Here is a 16,544-nt window from a genome sequence, read left to right on the forward strand (position 1 = left end):
AATATGTATTTCAAAGACTTTAGGCAGCGTTTTCGTTAAAAGCTCTCAGACGGCTCATGTTTTCCCGACATCTTCAATAAATATCTTTAATTTACACACAAGTAAATACAAAAACTTAACAAACTATATACTAAAACCCTCCTCAAGAATCACGCTATCGAGTTGTGATAACTGTTTGATAATTCGTGCAGAAGTTTTTCCGTTTATCGCGAACAGACAGACAGACTTTATTTTATATTATGTATTGATATATATATTGGAAAAAAATATAATCAATAATCCTCAGTGTATGACGTCACAATCGCTTTGCATTAATTAACATATATTTATGTATGTTTAGATATTTAAAAACTAATAAACGTCGAATAGTATAGACCCAGTGACCTTTGACACACGTGTAATATATTATATAATTATTTATATAATATACTCATTGGCTTTATACTTGGCGAATAGAAAATACGACTCAAAGGATTCGGTCTTTTTTTTGTGGTAATTTTGATTTTATAATTTTTAAACTCGGTTCAAATGACGATCCAACTGTACCAGACTACCCGCAAACCTGTCAGTTGATCCTGTTGTGTTTAACGATAGCAACTGTTACTGAGGTAACTTATAAGTATAAAAGTACATATAATAAATATAGATTACAAACATGTATTACTATTTGTTCGCGTGAGTACTGTAAGCACTTCGTCTGTCAGTAAACGCTGATGTCTACTCGGGGGGAAGGTTATTGTGATATCTGTATAAATTAAAAAATATGAACAAAATTTTTATTTGTTTAAAACTCATTCACTGTTAATGTAACTAGGGTTCTGTACTTCGATTTAACTTGAACCAGATACAACGTCGTATATTATATACATAATAGTAAGAAAATTGTTCGACATAAACCATTGACACAATAGCTCTGTTAGAAAAACGTGTAGCAGTGAATGTTTCAAAAGTCGCAGGTACGAATCGTAATGTCTATGAAAGCTATATTTATTTATTTATTCTATTAGTTAGTTTATTCTATTCTATTTAACTATATAGTTAGTTTATTCTATTCTATTTAACTATATTTATCTATTACACGTCATAGATTAAGGAATGAGCTAGGTTTCCTTATATATATATGTATATTCAGGCATATCTCAGCGATGAAATAAATGCAACATATTTTAGTCTTTGCGAAATCACTAAGTGCTCATAAATAAATCACTTTTCACGGACAAAACTGTAGTGTATGTATGTATGTACATATGTGTGTGCGTTTGTGTGCATTTGCTTCATGTATAATGTTTATGAATGTGTGCTTGAGTCAAGTGTAAGAAATGTGAATGTACGAGTTGGTGATGTGTTTGTGTGTGTGCGTGTGTGTACGTCATGTATATGTGTGTGTGCGTGTGTGTACGTCATGTATATGTGTGTGTGTTCCAGTTACTCAATCAAGCGGATGAATATCATTCAGATGAACGCATAGTGAGTGAATAGTTGAAAAGAAAACAATACTTCTATTATATATCACGGAATTATTAACATTGTATATCAACAAACGTGGATTTTACATTGAAACGTTCAATTTGTAATTTATTTTATTTTAATATTTATCATACATGGACTTTAAATGTTCGTCATTTAGTCTCATTTAAACATCGCAGACGGCGGGCAGAGTTGGGAGAAAAAACTGGCATTTACAACCAATAATTAATTGTAATAAAAAAAAAACTTTAGTTATTATAAAACGAATCAACTCTATTTAGAATATTACTAATGTGACATAATTTACAATCTTAAACAAAAAAAAATAATTAGCTGAACAGTGTAATAATTCCTACAAGACAAAAAATTAAGGAGAGGATAAAATAAGATAGTAAGAATCTTAATTAGATAAATTAAAAAAAAAGGCTCAACACGATAAAAAAAATTTAAACGAAATTTTTTCGGTCATTCGTTATTAATTAATGACGTTAACCGATATCGTAAAACGGCTACCGTCTTTCGTAAACGTAATATTTTAACAACATATATATGCCTTATAATATTTCTATTATTATTAACTTTAATATTTATAAGAAACAATGCCGAGCAACGAAAACATTACCGAATTATCCCAAATTTCATTCAAAATATTGGCAATATTCCAGAAAAGCGGCTAAAAATGAAAATAATTTTAAAACTGTTTATTTCGCTCTATATACCAATACTATACGTATTATTGTATGTCATACTTATTGTATAGTCTACACAGTATACTAAAATGAGTCTATATAAGTCTATACTTGACAAATAAATGGTAACCAGCTTCGTGGTTGACGCGTTACGTCACAGCGGTCATTGACCTCACAAACTAAGTAGGTTGTATCACGTATGTACGAAATATCACTTGTATAATTCTGTCAAGGTTAAAATGTCATATAATTCAATGTGTTTCTCATATATATATATATATATATATATATATATATATCAATGGAAAAATATCTGTCATGTGCATTCCATTGATTCATGGACTCATGATGTGTAGTTTCCCAAGACTTACGTCACAGTCATAAGCTTCCTGTACACGAAACTATGTTGCGAGCTCCGATCGAAGATAACTCCTTAACAGATTGATTACGAAACAGAACCGCCAGGTGGCGTAACAGCAGAACTAATAAGTCTATAGCAATCGAGACACAAACAAATATGTATGAAGCGAGGAAAGATTTGGGATTTAACTGATCGTTCTATGGTCTTTTTGCATTAATTGAGTGAGTGAGTGGGTGTGAGTGAGTGGGTATGAGTGAGTGAGTGAATTTAGTGATGTTATATAATAAGAATAAGCAGATAGAGTTAAGTAAAAGGCAAGAATAACCAACAATAAACACTTAAAATTTTAACATACAATATACAGCTATATATTAAACAAAACAAGCTTGATGTAAAATATTTATCACCATGTTTAGGTCGTAACTTCTATACATTATACTAACTATATTTTATTTAATTTCTAATTTACATCTAGACCCTTGTCTAGTAGTAACTGATATAGCTATTCCGTTGTCTAACTACCATTGTTGCGTACACTTCCGTGTGTCTGATTGCTCCTGAGATGTATCACGGATGTCGGAAGCATTCTTCCTTGTATTTGGATCTGTTACGCGCTGTTACTGTTTGAATTTTGCGCGACATAACATGGCTGCATACAAGATATGGTCGAGAATTTATTATAAAAAAATGACAGCTCCATTTTCCTGTTTTAATACATCCAGCGTTCATGTGTAAGGGTAAACAGAATTGCACGTTTGTTTGTAATATTAATACAACGCTTAGAGTTTGAAAATGTTCATGGAAAGAGTGTATTAGGTTTTACTGAGACAGTTCGTTTGCCATTTAAGGCTTCATTTCTAATTACCATCAGTTGCAATATAGAAAACTAGGTGCCAGTCCCGGCTTCGCAGGGGCTCTTTACAAAAAATATAAAATAGCCCATTTAATATTGAGAATTATTAAACTTATATTATGATAACTTTCAAATGGTAAGCCCGATTTAAATGATTTAAAAAGTTATTTACAGATACTGATGTAGGCTTGAAAACGAAGTAATTCATTTTGATAAGACTTAGTACCGCATTTATGTAAATAGCTTTCCAATAAGCGCTTTAGGAATGCTAATTTTTTAAATTTGTAAAATGGATATAGTATGTTATGCTTAAGGTATAGGCAAATGTCACAGCGGACTTTTCTGTAAACCTAAATAAGATACAAATTCCACAATCTATTATTTTGTTATATCTCAAAGACTTTACGCAGCGTTTTCGTTAAAAGCTCAGAAGATCAGAATGACTCATGTTTTCCCGACATTTTAAACCAATATCGTTAATGTACACACAAGTAAATACAAAAACTTAACCAATTATATACTAAAACCTTTCTAAAGAATCACGCTATCGAGTTGTGAGAACCGTTTGATAATCGGTGCAGTAGTTTTTCCGTTTGTCGCGAACAGACGAGACAGACGGAGGCGGCGAGGGACTTTTTTTTATAATATGTATTGATAGTAACAGATTATAAATCCCATATTAGTACGAATAAATTTGTGACATTTTGTCTGTCCCACAGTCTCTTTGTTCCGCTTAATCTCTGAAACGCCTGCACCAATTTTGACGGAGCTCTAACTGAAGGATAGCAAACGTAATAAGAAGTAACTTTGGCTGCTATTATTTTCGTTTTTATAAAAAAAAATTACGTTGTCAGTTTTAACTTCATTAACATAAGTTTATACTGCCATGTGCGAAAAAATTTAATGTTAGAAACGCTTAGTACGTAGCTTAGCCATGCTTAGTAGTAAGGGCACAATTGTGTTGTATCTGTTACGTAAAGTTGTCTATATAAGATTTGTTATTTAACATATTCAAATAAAAATAAACACAGATTTGGTTCCAAATAAATTCATATTTATAATCTTAATTTTAAAATCCAAAAAAATCATCTCGTCTCAACAATTGTGAGTTGTAATTGTCACTCGAGTTATACACGACCATGGATTTAATTTTAAGTGTATATATAAAAAATCCCGATAAATATTACTGCTTTGAAATATATTTTATACAAGCAAATCTAAATGTTAGTATGTCAAAATTCAAATATTGGTACATTTTGAATGACCAATATTTCGCAAACAAAGATAAATAATTATTATGTTTGACAAAATTTATAAGTTACGTAATATTTATATATCAACATATTCAATACAGATTACGTAGACACGGAGAAGTACAGGAATTCAAGACAGATAAAACACTTCCGAATATAGCAAAGCAACATCGCTCAGAACCTCTTAACCCACTTTCAAAGCTTTTGCAATTCGTGCAACAATTATAATGTTACGATACCAACTGAATAATATGGCTGTATAATATATACATGCATTATATATATTTCATTCGCTTGACAGCTTTGAAAAAAAAAAAACATAGTATTTTTTTTTTTCGTTTGTCATATCTGTTATTGCTCATTACATTCTGCCAATATCCCGTATAATAATAATTAAAGTGCACCTTAAAAAAAAAAGCTAATATTAATATAATATTTAATTGGTCTTTTATATAATAGACACCAAGTAAATATCGTAATTGGTGTCGTATTATTTGGTCTTTCTGTGATTGTCCCAACGCGTCTTGCGCGTTTTGATTAGGGCCATAACACGATTTTCGCCGTGTGCATGTATGTTTTAGTGTGACAGAAACGCGATATTTTTCCGCTCATAGAGCGTTTTCGATCTTTGAGCGTAACATACATATATCTCATATACGTAAAAGTTTCCAAGTCAGTTATAATGTACTATATAATTTTTATTGACGATGTATTATTTATAAAACGTAGTAATAAAAAAAAAAAAAAAAGATACTATCGAGTCTCATAATTAGGTAAACCAACAAGACCTTGTCCTGAAATATCAAAAGTATCAATCAGATCTGGCTGAGGGATATAATTCTTTTTTAAAGCTATAGACCACTGATTACAGTACTAAAGCCGTTATTATTAAAAAATATATATATATTGGCGCCATCTATGAGGATGTTTGTGTCAACATAATGTGTTTCGTTTTTATCTGTGGTTACTTTATAGTAAAAAAATAAATAAAAGTTCAGTCTGTTGCGAAACTTCACACATAATTTTTAATAAATCCTAATAATTATCAAGTAATATAAGTCAGTTTAAAGCAAAAAAAATATACAACTGTACAATAGAGTTACGAGATCTTAGTGAACGATATCCTTAATGTGCGATCTGTCTGAACAACTGCCAAAACAACTGAGAGTTATCTAAAATATATCCAGCAAAATTGTAAATTTTTCTTAAATTTAATATTTTCTATATTTTTTCTTTCATAGCAATTTTCTACTGATTATAAAAAAAAATGTGAAATCGACCCAGCCGAGCTGTTCACGCGTGATGACGTGACTGATGGAAATATGGATTCATATATACACACACATACACACACACACATACACACACACACATACACACACACACACATATATATATATATATATAGGGAGAGAGAGAAAGATTCATTTTGCTCTCAGGCAGCGATTATTGATAAATAATGATTATATTATAATGATATAATATGACACAAATACGCTCAACTGTATTTTAGATATGACATCGGCGTAAAATGAATATATAAATAAAAGGTGTGTTAGCTAATTGTTGCTAGAATATCGACAAAGCCGCGGACAAAAGCCTAGTCAATCATATACAAATAGGGTTAATACAAATAATATTATATAAAAACGATAAAAATTTAAGAGTTTCTATATAAACTCAGCTCATATTCGATTCACTGACGTACTGACGTCCGGGTACAGCATACCCTTAGCAACATTTATATCTTTATTGATAGATCATTCAATTAGTAACAATTAAAAATACGTATTATTTGAGTCTAACTATAACGTACCTAACTATAACTTTGACGTAACAACCAATGAATGCTTTCATATTCTAGACCAGACTAGACTAAAGACCGTACTAGACTAAGACTCGTTTCGCTTTATATTTCGCTGTTAAAAATTTTTTAATATAAAAATCTAAAGCTAAACAAAATAACCCAATAAATGTATCGCTAATCAACCAAACGAGTAGTACGAGTTCGAATAGTCACACTACATACGAAGCGTTTCACATCTCTCGTTCAATTCGAGAAGAATTACTAAAGAAAAACTATTAACGTTCCGTATTAGTTAGATGCAAACTTTACTTGTGGATAGCAAACAGACAGAAACATACAAACATTTAGACTCACCAATCTTGGCGCTGCTGAACACTATGAGCGCGTGCGTGTCGTCCACCCATTTAATTTCGAAGCCGGTGTCCTTGTACTCACTGAACAGTGACAGCAGATCGTTCGTTTTAAACTCACTGGGGAAATCGTAAACTTCAACCACGTGACCGAAAGTTTCGTCGTAGGGTCCATTGAATAACGCCTGACCTCTGGTTTGGTACTGGTCGTAACTGTTCTTCGTCTTGCTTATGTGGACTTTGCCTACTGTTGACGTCAACTCTTCAAGTAACGAGGGGTCCAGGCATTCACCGCTCTCATCGAACACGGCGTCCCAATCGTTTTCTTCTCGTTTCAAAGACACTTTCGCTTCCAACTTAGGTTTACCAATCTTCTTTTCCGGCTCTTTATTCTCTACAATCTCCACATCATTTTGACTATTCTTCTTTGGACTAGGATCTTCTTCTATCGGATCCGATATAACCAGGACGTCAGAATCGAAACTCTGTTTTATAATTCTCTTACTGCTCCTATTGATCTCTTGCGACGCTCTCTTCAGCTCTTTCTCATCCACATCCTCGTCTTTGCTATATATATATTCGTTATTTATAACATTATGCTGATTGTCCTGGACTGCCATATTCACTTCGTCTGAATCATTGGACCTCCAGCTGTCCTCGTAGTTGGCTGTACCGTAATCGTATAGCCCAGGTCTGTACAAACCTAACTGGCCGTTACTAAAGTAATCGCCGATATAAAAACTACTATCATCGGTATAGTTGTATATATTATCACTCAAATGTATTGCACTATCACTAATTGGCACGGAAGGCACAGATTTAGCTTCGTTGGTCGCTTGGCTTGCGTTTTGTGATCTTTGATTCCTTAGATGAGGCGGCGTGTAGACGTTACAGAACTGTTTGTCTTGAGATCTTTTTGGTGTCGCCTGGGCAGACTTCTCCGCTGGTGATTTAGGACACTTTGAATCAGTGTTGATCTTTTTGTCTCTATCATCTGTGTTCTCGTTGGATCTTAACGCTCTAGGCACGTAAACAGCTCTGTCTGGTCGACGCGGTTTGGTGGATCCGGATCTGGGACAAAAAGAATCCAATCACAACCAACCCACTTACCACTTACCTAATGCTTGTGCAATCGAAACACTATTTTCGTAAGCTCAATACAATATTTGTATTTATAAATAATGTGTCTCTCAGAAATGATTAATAATAACATAAATAAACCCTCAAAAAAAATTACTTAACTATATAATATTGTCAATGTTAAAGAACATTGTACATAAATAAAATTAAACAAAGTTTAAAAATGTGTTTTATATGCGCAATTATGTTTTCTTCCCATTCTTACTACGAGTACGCCGAAAACTAAACACAGACAGTTACTAGTATTTCCTTCATACACCTACGTTGTTAGTTTCACGATGCAAACTTCGTGACGTTTCATAAAAAAAAAAAACATCGACAAATTTATACAACAAGCATAGGTTTGTGTTGATGTATCAGATATACAATCAAAAATCGATTTAAGTTCATTGGGTCACTTGCGTAATGAAGATTAGATGGTTCGCACGAACGATTACAGAACCGTTATCTGATAGTTGCAGCATCGTTACGGCGAGCGGCAGCCGTTAAACGCAACAGAAACGGGGGCAAGGTCGTCATATACAGACTCCTCTCACCGCACATGTTCTGATTTGGAAATCTTTGGCATTTAAACATTATCAAAGACACGTTTTGCTTTTCATCCATACATTATATTGTACGAAAAAAAAACATTGATTCTATCGAGGAATGATATGAATTATGCAAAAAATATACAACATATATCTAATTATGTTAATTTTCTGATAACTATTGTTATTATACGTATATATAATTGATAAGACATTGTCACGCACCTGGTCAAAAACAAATATACTTGGAAAATTTGCAAAACAGAACTAGCTATAAAATCGTATTATTATTTATTACATTCATTTCCTCATCGATTTTGCGATTATTTATAATCGATATAATTTCATATCGATTATATATTATATATTGTGTTATCATCAATTATGGAATATATGGAAAATTTTGATCTTTTTAGTATACAACAAAAATACTTTAATTTTTATATACATATCTATATAAAAATTTCATTATCTTCGTTCAGAAATTTGATGTTCAACTATCTGGATATACCTATGATATTTATAAGAATCACAAAATTAAGTAAAAAAAAATTTATAACTACCTTAATCTAATTCTCTTATAACGTAGTAAAAATATTAATATCTAACATGTTATCGGTCACGGCAACTTCTGTTATCAGATTAAACTTAAAACTAAACAGAATACAAAGCATACATATTTTTACACGAACAATATAATCCAATTAAACAATTATGACGCAATAAGGAACAACGATACCTAATATTATTTTAAATAAGTTTAAACACAACAAAACTTGTTTATCTAAATAAATATGACTAAATATAAAAAAACGAACATTATTATGATCTTTCTATTACGTTTTAATGTATTCAGTATCAGCTATACAACAGACCACTCACTCTTTATCGTTAATATTCAAGGTCGTCATGCAATCACTTATATAAATCACAACACGTCCGCTCCGAGCGACTCACAAACGACAAATGAATATCGAATAAGGAAGCAATTCTACACTTACCTGATCTTTTCCTGAGGCTGCGCCCGCGCCTTGCACTCGGCGCCTATTACATAAAATACATTAAATAAATGAATTAAATTATTCATTATGAAAATTACGTTTATATCACAATATTATTGTCTGGGAAGTATTTTTGTTTGTTTTTTTTTCTCATTATAAATTATCGAGCTATTTTTAAGCCTTTATTGAGCTACGAGATTTTTTTTAAAAATTGGTGATGTCCTTAAAATTGCTATGAGAGTAATATTTTTTGTATATAATATATGACAACTTAAACATTTGAATAACCTTAAATACATACAAGGTGGAAAAATATTTTAATTTTTATAGTGAGTTTACCACAAGTTTGCGTGGTCACACTGCATACTAAGAGTTTATAGTTTATTATAAATCTTCACACATTACCTCATCAACATAACTCTATGAACGACAAACTCGTAACTATCCGTGTGTAGTGCGACATAAAGTTATTAAAGCAGTAATTTCCCATTCGTGTATTAAAGTAAGTTGTAATAGTATCTATGAGTGTAAAAATGCTATCTATCGACCTTTTGATAACATTTATAAGAAATAATCTTAACCGATAAGATTTGAGGGTATCACCAGTGACCAGACTGCGACGGGAGATTTTGACGACGCGGTATGAAAGTACGAATTAATAGATATAATATATTAATTTAATACATTCCTTATATCACGGGTTCGATTTACGTCTACTCAAGTGCGTAAGTCAAGTCGAGGTAACATCGAGACCAGTTCTAAAGCACTATGAGAAAATACATGTGATTCTTGACATTCAACACTTCTCCAAATTTGAAATGACAGGCTAAGCTTAGTTCAGATGGGTTTAAATATAATCTGTGCCTCATTTTCGCCTTTATACCAATCAATTTACAATACAAATATCGTCGGACTTCTACCCTCGAAAAACATTTCCTAAAATCCAGCCAACTCTATCTTCCAACATCCGTTTTAGCACATAATACGTAATAAAGGGAACTCAAGGGAAAAATCCAGACTTAACATTCTGATTTCCGTGACATATAAAAGACATTCGATCAAATATAAATAAAAATACTTTAGGCTCCAACCAGGAAACATTTAGTCTCAACAGTATGTAATCACATGTCTATTAGGGACCACAAATACACCAACCATATAATATATATTTTTGTATTGATATGGCTTCATTCGCACTGGAATCGTTGAATATTTTTCCAATGTCACCTTTTTCGTTTGTTGGGCGAATTGTAATCACTACAAAACATTTTATCATTTGGTATTTGAAAAGTAGAAACATGTTTAAAATGTCATCGCTTGTCAAATAGTTCTTATTGAAATTTGGACTTATTTACAAAGAAAAACAAATTGACCTAGCCTGAACTCATACGTTCTTTATACAAAGTAGCCGATTAAAAACTTAAGAGACAATGAAATAAAAACTCATAAAATAGTCTTAAATCATTTAACCATCCCACGAGTTCAATATATACTCTGGTGTTAATTTTATTTAAGTCAAAAACCCTCATCAATGTTAGTGTTCTACAATAAAGTCTATTGAATATTACAAACTTCTACTATCACACCCTATCAATGTTACAATCATCATCAGTCGAATCCTCTCAAAGTCACAATCATCATCAGTCGAATCCTCTCAAAGTCACAATCATCATCAGTCGAATCCTCTCAAAGTCACAATCATCATCAGTCGAATCCTCTCAAAGTCACAATCATCATCAGTCGAATCCTCTCAAAGTCACAATCATCATCAGTCGAATCCTCTCAAAGTCACAATCATCATCAGTCGAATCCTCTCAAAGTCACAATCATCATCAGTCGAATCCTCTCAAAGTCACAATCATCATCAGTCGAATCCTCTCAAAGTCACAATCATCATCAGTCGAATCCTCTCAAAGTCACAATCATCATCAGTCGAATCCTCTCAAAGTCACAATCATCATCAGTCGAATCCTCTCAAAGTCACAATCATCATCAGTCGAATCCTCTCAAAGTCACAATCATCATCAGTCGAATCCTCTCAAAGTCACAATCATCATCAGTCGAATCCTCTCAAAGTCACAATCATCATCAGTCGAATCCTCTCAAAGTCACAATCATCATCAGTCGAATCCTCTCAAAGTCACAATCATCATCAGTCGAATCCTCTCAAAGTCACAATCATCATCAGTCGAATCCTCTCAAAGTCACAATCATCATCAGTCGAATCCTCTCAAAGTCACAATCATCATCAGTCGAATCCTCTCAAAGTCACAATCATCATCAGTCGAATCCTCTCAAAGTCACAATCATCATCAGTCGAATCCTCTCAAAGTCACAATCATCATCAGTCGAATCCTCTCAAAGTCACAATCATCATCAGTCGAATCCTCTCAAAGTCACAATCATCATCAGTCGAATCCTCTCAAAGTCACAATCATCATCAGTCGAATCCTCTCAAAGTCACAATCATCATCAGTCGAATCCTCTCAAAGTCACAATCATCATCAGTCGAATCCTCTCAAAGTCACAATCATCATCAGTCGAATCCTCTCAAAGTCACAATCATCATCAGTCGAATCCTCTCAAAGTCACAATCATCATCAGTCGAATCCTCTCAAAGTCACAATCATCATCAGTCGAATCCTCTCAAAGTCACAATCATCATCAGTCGAATCCTCTCAAAGTCACAATCATCATCAGTCGAATCCTCTCAAAGTCACAATCATCATCAGTCGAATCCTCTCAAAGTCACAATCATCATCAGTCGAATCCTCTCAAAGTCACAATCATCATCAGTCGAATCCTCTCAAAGTCACAATCATCATCAGTCGAATCCTCTCAAAGTCACAATCATCATCAGTCGAATCCTCTCAAAGTCACAATCATCATCAGTCGAATCCTCTCAAAGTCACAATCATCATCAGTCGAATCCTCTCAAAGTCACAATCATCATCAGTCGAATCCTCTCAAAGTCACAATCATCATCAGTCGAATCCTCTCAAAGTCACAATCATCATCAGTCGAATCCTCTCAAAGTCACAATCATCATCAGTCGAATCCTCTCAAAGTCACAATCATCATCAGTCGAATCCTCTCAAAGTCACAATCATCATCAGTCGAATCCTCTCAAAGTCACAATCATCATCAGTCGAATCCTCTCAAAGTCACAATCATCATCAGTCGAATCCTCTCAAAGTCACAATCATCATCAGTCGAATCCTCTCAAAGTCACAATCATCATCAGTCGAATCCTCTCAAAGTCACAATCATCATCAGTCGAATCCTCTCAAAGTCACAATCATCATCAGTCGAATCCTCTCAAAGTCACAATCATCATCAGTCGAATCCTCTCAAAGTCACAATCATCATCAGTCGAATCCTCTCAAAGTCACAATCATCATCAGTCGAATCCTCTCAAAGTCACAATCATCATCAGTCGAATCCTCTCAAAGTCACAATCATCATCAGTCGAATCCTCTCAAAGTCACAATCATCATCAGTCGAATCCTCTCAAAGTCACAATCATCATCAGTCGAATCCTCTCAAAGTCACAATCATCATCAGTCGAATCCTCTCAACATTAAAATCCTCATCAGTCGAATCCTCCCAACGTTACAATCGTCATCATTCGACCCCTCCCAACGTTACAATCATCGTCAGTCCAATCCTCACAACATCACCGTCATCCTGAATCCAATCCTCCAAGTATCACCGTAATATGGTCCTCACACAGCGCTGCACGTCTACTCGCGCTACTTTCACTATCGTCGACCTACATAACCAACACAGCCGGTCATTCTTGCGCCACACAAATATTATATCACTGACCGGCATTGTGAAGGACGAATTGAATGATTTATTTGGTCATAACGATGTCAACAACGTATTATACAATGCACTTAACAATGTATCCCAACATACAGAACCATTAATATTATGTGTATTGATATATATGAATAATATAGACGTTAGTGAGTGAGTGTCTTAAACAAGTCCACGATATTATAAGAAAATAATTTAGTTTGAATCAATTGCAGCATACAATATATATATATATAATACCTGTGCATTCAAATCACTAACAATAACTATTATCATACAAAGCTACTAACACGTTTAATTGATGCAACTAACGATAGATTGGTTTTCACTACCAAAAAAATGCAAGACAACTCAATATTCGTACATAAAAAAACATGTATAGCCAACAAAAATATTTCCCAGCCTTCATAACAGTCTCACGAGTAAATGGCATTTGCGTAATACTATTATGTATAAAATTGGAGCGTTATAAAAATTGGTATGTTATGATATAACGTAATAACTGGTCGTAAAAAAACTGCCATAATAAGTGGATGGACGAAACAAACAATAGTATGGAAAGAATGAAAAACTTCAACGACTAGTTCGAACCCGCGACTCACGGTACGTAAGATCACAGACGCTTTTCCATTTGAGCCATCGTGTTTCAACTTACGAGCATATAATAACAAAACTTTTCAAATACTATGAAACAGTTCCTTTTCGTTAACAAAACTATGTTATATATTAACAATTTAAAAAATATATATATTTAATACTTATAAACTTTGTACACTACTTCTTAATGTTTTAATGAAATTAATGAAAATCAGTTATTATTATATTTACATTTAACTAACTTTTTAATATACGCAGGTGACTTCAAAAACATATTTTATCAAGTAAAGTGCGCGTCTAATAACTCCTATTACTTGTAAGCAATAATATTTTCCAATCTTTTCCCATTTAGTGCTTCTGAATTAATTTTCGTAAACACTAAACATAAGTAACCTATCATTTATGTCTACAGATATTACTGTAAGCATTAATTAAAAACATTATAATCATAACTCACTGATCTGCTGGACTCCATCGTTCCTCTCCTGTGTCAGGCCCATGTTAGGTCTTGCGCAAGCTTCATCACTGACACAACAAACATAGAGATATATTATGGGAATAACATGAGTATTTACTATAAATATATATATATATATATATCCTTGTAATAGTGCCCTATTGACACAATAATCTATAATTTTATATATAACACTGTATATAAATTTTTTATATTTTAAAAGACACTACACTGCTTTAATTGTAATAGCTATCATCAATGACATCGAAATACAAGTCAACTTTACCTTAATAGCTGTTCCCTGAAACAGACGACGGTACGTCTTTCATTATTGGCACCAATGGAGAAGGTGGCTAGTTCCGGACGAGCGAGTTCCTCAACACAACGATGGATCAGGAAACGACGGTAGTTACTTACAGGAGGAAATACTAAGACACTGTGAGATAATGAGGTTAAATTCACACTTATTGATACATATAAGATTAATTGTGAATATTCAGTAACATTTTTATTATATAATAAAGATGATATACTGAACTTACAACAGTACTATAGGTGTTAGTCTAAGTTTCAATTACCATACTAATCGGTGATAGTCAATAGTTTTCCATACATAAATCTCTGCACATTATATTAATAATGTAGGCTATTGTGTGGAAAATGGGAAAAGTTTTGTACTGTGATAGTGAAAAATTATAACAAAAAGGTGAGTTTATTATTACTTGATGTTATGATGGAAATAACTATTTTTAATTAAATTCTGATATATATATATATATATATATATATATGGCTTTAAACATTAATGAGACGTTGCTATAGTTTTACTAGCATAACTTGTGTAATACTTATTAATTACATAAGATTACTTCCCTATATGGTCACAAGAGATTTATTGTTAAAATAATAGCTCAGTAAAATAAAACATTCTTACATGGGAAGTTAGTTTCAGATACAACTTAAAAAATATAATATGAAACGTAAATAATTATATAAAAACCAAAAAGGTTATATTTAATATAAGAAAAGTGCATTTTATCAAGAAATCTATTTGAATTAATGGATGAACAGAATTTAAATAAACACAGATTATAATATACATATCACAACATGACATTCAATAGATATCAACAGATTTAACAAATTCGATTAAAGGTTATTTATAGTCTGTGTAATTTTAAAAAGTTTGAATATATATTTTTAATATAAAATAAGTTACTTGATGTAGAACTTGAACACACAACTATTAGTTTATTCTTGAATAAAATTTTGTATCTTTTGAATTTATTCATTATTTAAGTTTTAAATTAAAAATATGATATTATTTTATTATGTTTATACTTTTGTTTGGAATAAAAACCTTGAATAAATATTATTCATGCATACTAAAAAATCTTTAACAAGTTTTTTTTTTTTATATCTTCTATAATAGGTCCTCATGAATAGTTTAAAAATTCTGAACGAATTTCAAGCTTACTTTAATAATATTACTAATAGTAAATATTATCGTTAATATTAAAATTATTTCATTAAAAATTTTATTTCGAGTGAAATTTTGAAATAAATGTATATTTCCCTAATTTCACAAAAAAATATATCAATTAAATAAATTATAAATGAAATTCGCCAATTACATTTTTATTAATTAGCAAGAAACAATTTTAATTAATCACGGACCATAAAGTCCGGCTGAGCGGGTGTAATAGTTTTTATGCACGAATACAGTTATTACCGCGAGTCTGAAGAAGCCGTCTTATAATGCTCTATTTATTCGACCTACGCCTGTGCGCTAACTTTTATAACCTTGAAAAATATATAAATATAACACAATCACACAACTAATTCACGACAACTATGAACTCTGAAAGGTCGCCGATTATCACAAATGCAAGAGATATAAAACAATAATAGAATTAATATTATTAATATTATGTTTACCTGTCAACTTTTTTTTCGGCAAGAAAACATTTTAAGTCTTCGCTGACATCTTCGACGAAGTGGTCGTCGGCAAGGTTTAAGAACCTCTCCACCGTTTTGGTACCCAGTTTGACGGTCAAACGTTTATTTAATAAACAAAAAAATAATAATCGGGTTCACGTGCCAAAAGAAAAACTAGCGGTCGTCCATTTTCAGTTTTTCATCACGCTTGACATGAACTAACACAATGGCATTGACAGCTGACACTGGATTTCGCAGACATCAACCATATTTAATAAA

The 16,544-nt window shown here is 32.3% G+C and overlaps 1 protein-coding gene across 4 annotated transcripts in view; it reads right to left on the reverse strand.

Annotated features, from left to right (window-relative positions):
- LOC116774132 (uncharacterized) overlaps nt 1-16,499 on the reverse strand; it is a 24,214-nt gene extending 7,715 nt beyond the window's left edge. Inside the window, exons 1-5 of one of the 4 annotated variants that reach the window (XM_061523727.1) lie at nt 16,266-16,499; nt 14,614-14,739; nt 14,328-14,395; nt 9,452-9,494; nt 6,785-7,851 (exon numbers count right to left, since the gene is read on the reverse strand). In XM_061523727.1, the coding sequence (XP_061379711.1) occupies nt 6,785-7,851; nt 9,452-9,494; nt 14,328-14,370 (1,153 nt within the window). In that variant the 5' untranslated portion in view covers nt 14,371-14,395; nt 14,614-14,739; nt 16,266-16,499. Of the gene's footprint in view, nt 1-6,784; nt 7,852-9,332; nt 9,419-9,451; nt 9,495-14,327; nt 14,396-14,613; nt 14,764-16,265 lie in introns of those variants that run through there. The other 3 variants (XM_061523726.1, XM_061523725.1, XM_061523728.1) reach the window with 3 other exon arrangements.
- Between the last annotated feature and the right edge of the window lie 45 nt (nt 16,500-16,544).

The sequence above is a fragment of the Danaus plexippus genome, chromosome 20, assembly GCF_018135715.1.
Source record: "Danaus plexippus chromosome 20, MEX_DaPlex, whole genome shotgun sequence".
NCBI lineage: Eukaryota > Metazoa > Arthropoda > Insecta > Lepidoptera > Nymphalidae > Danaus > Danaus plexippus.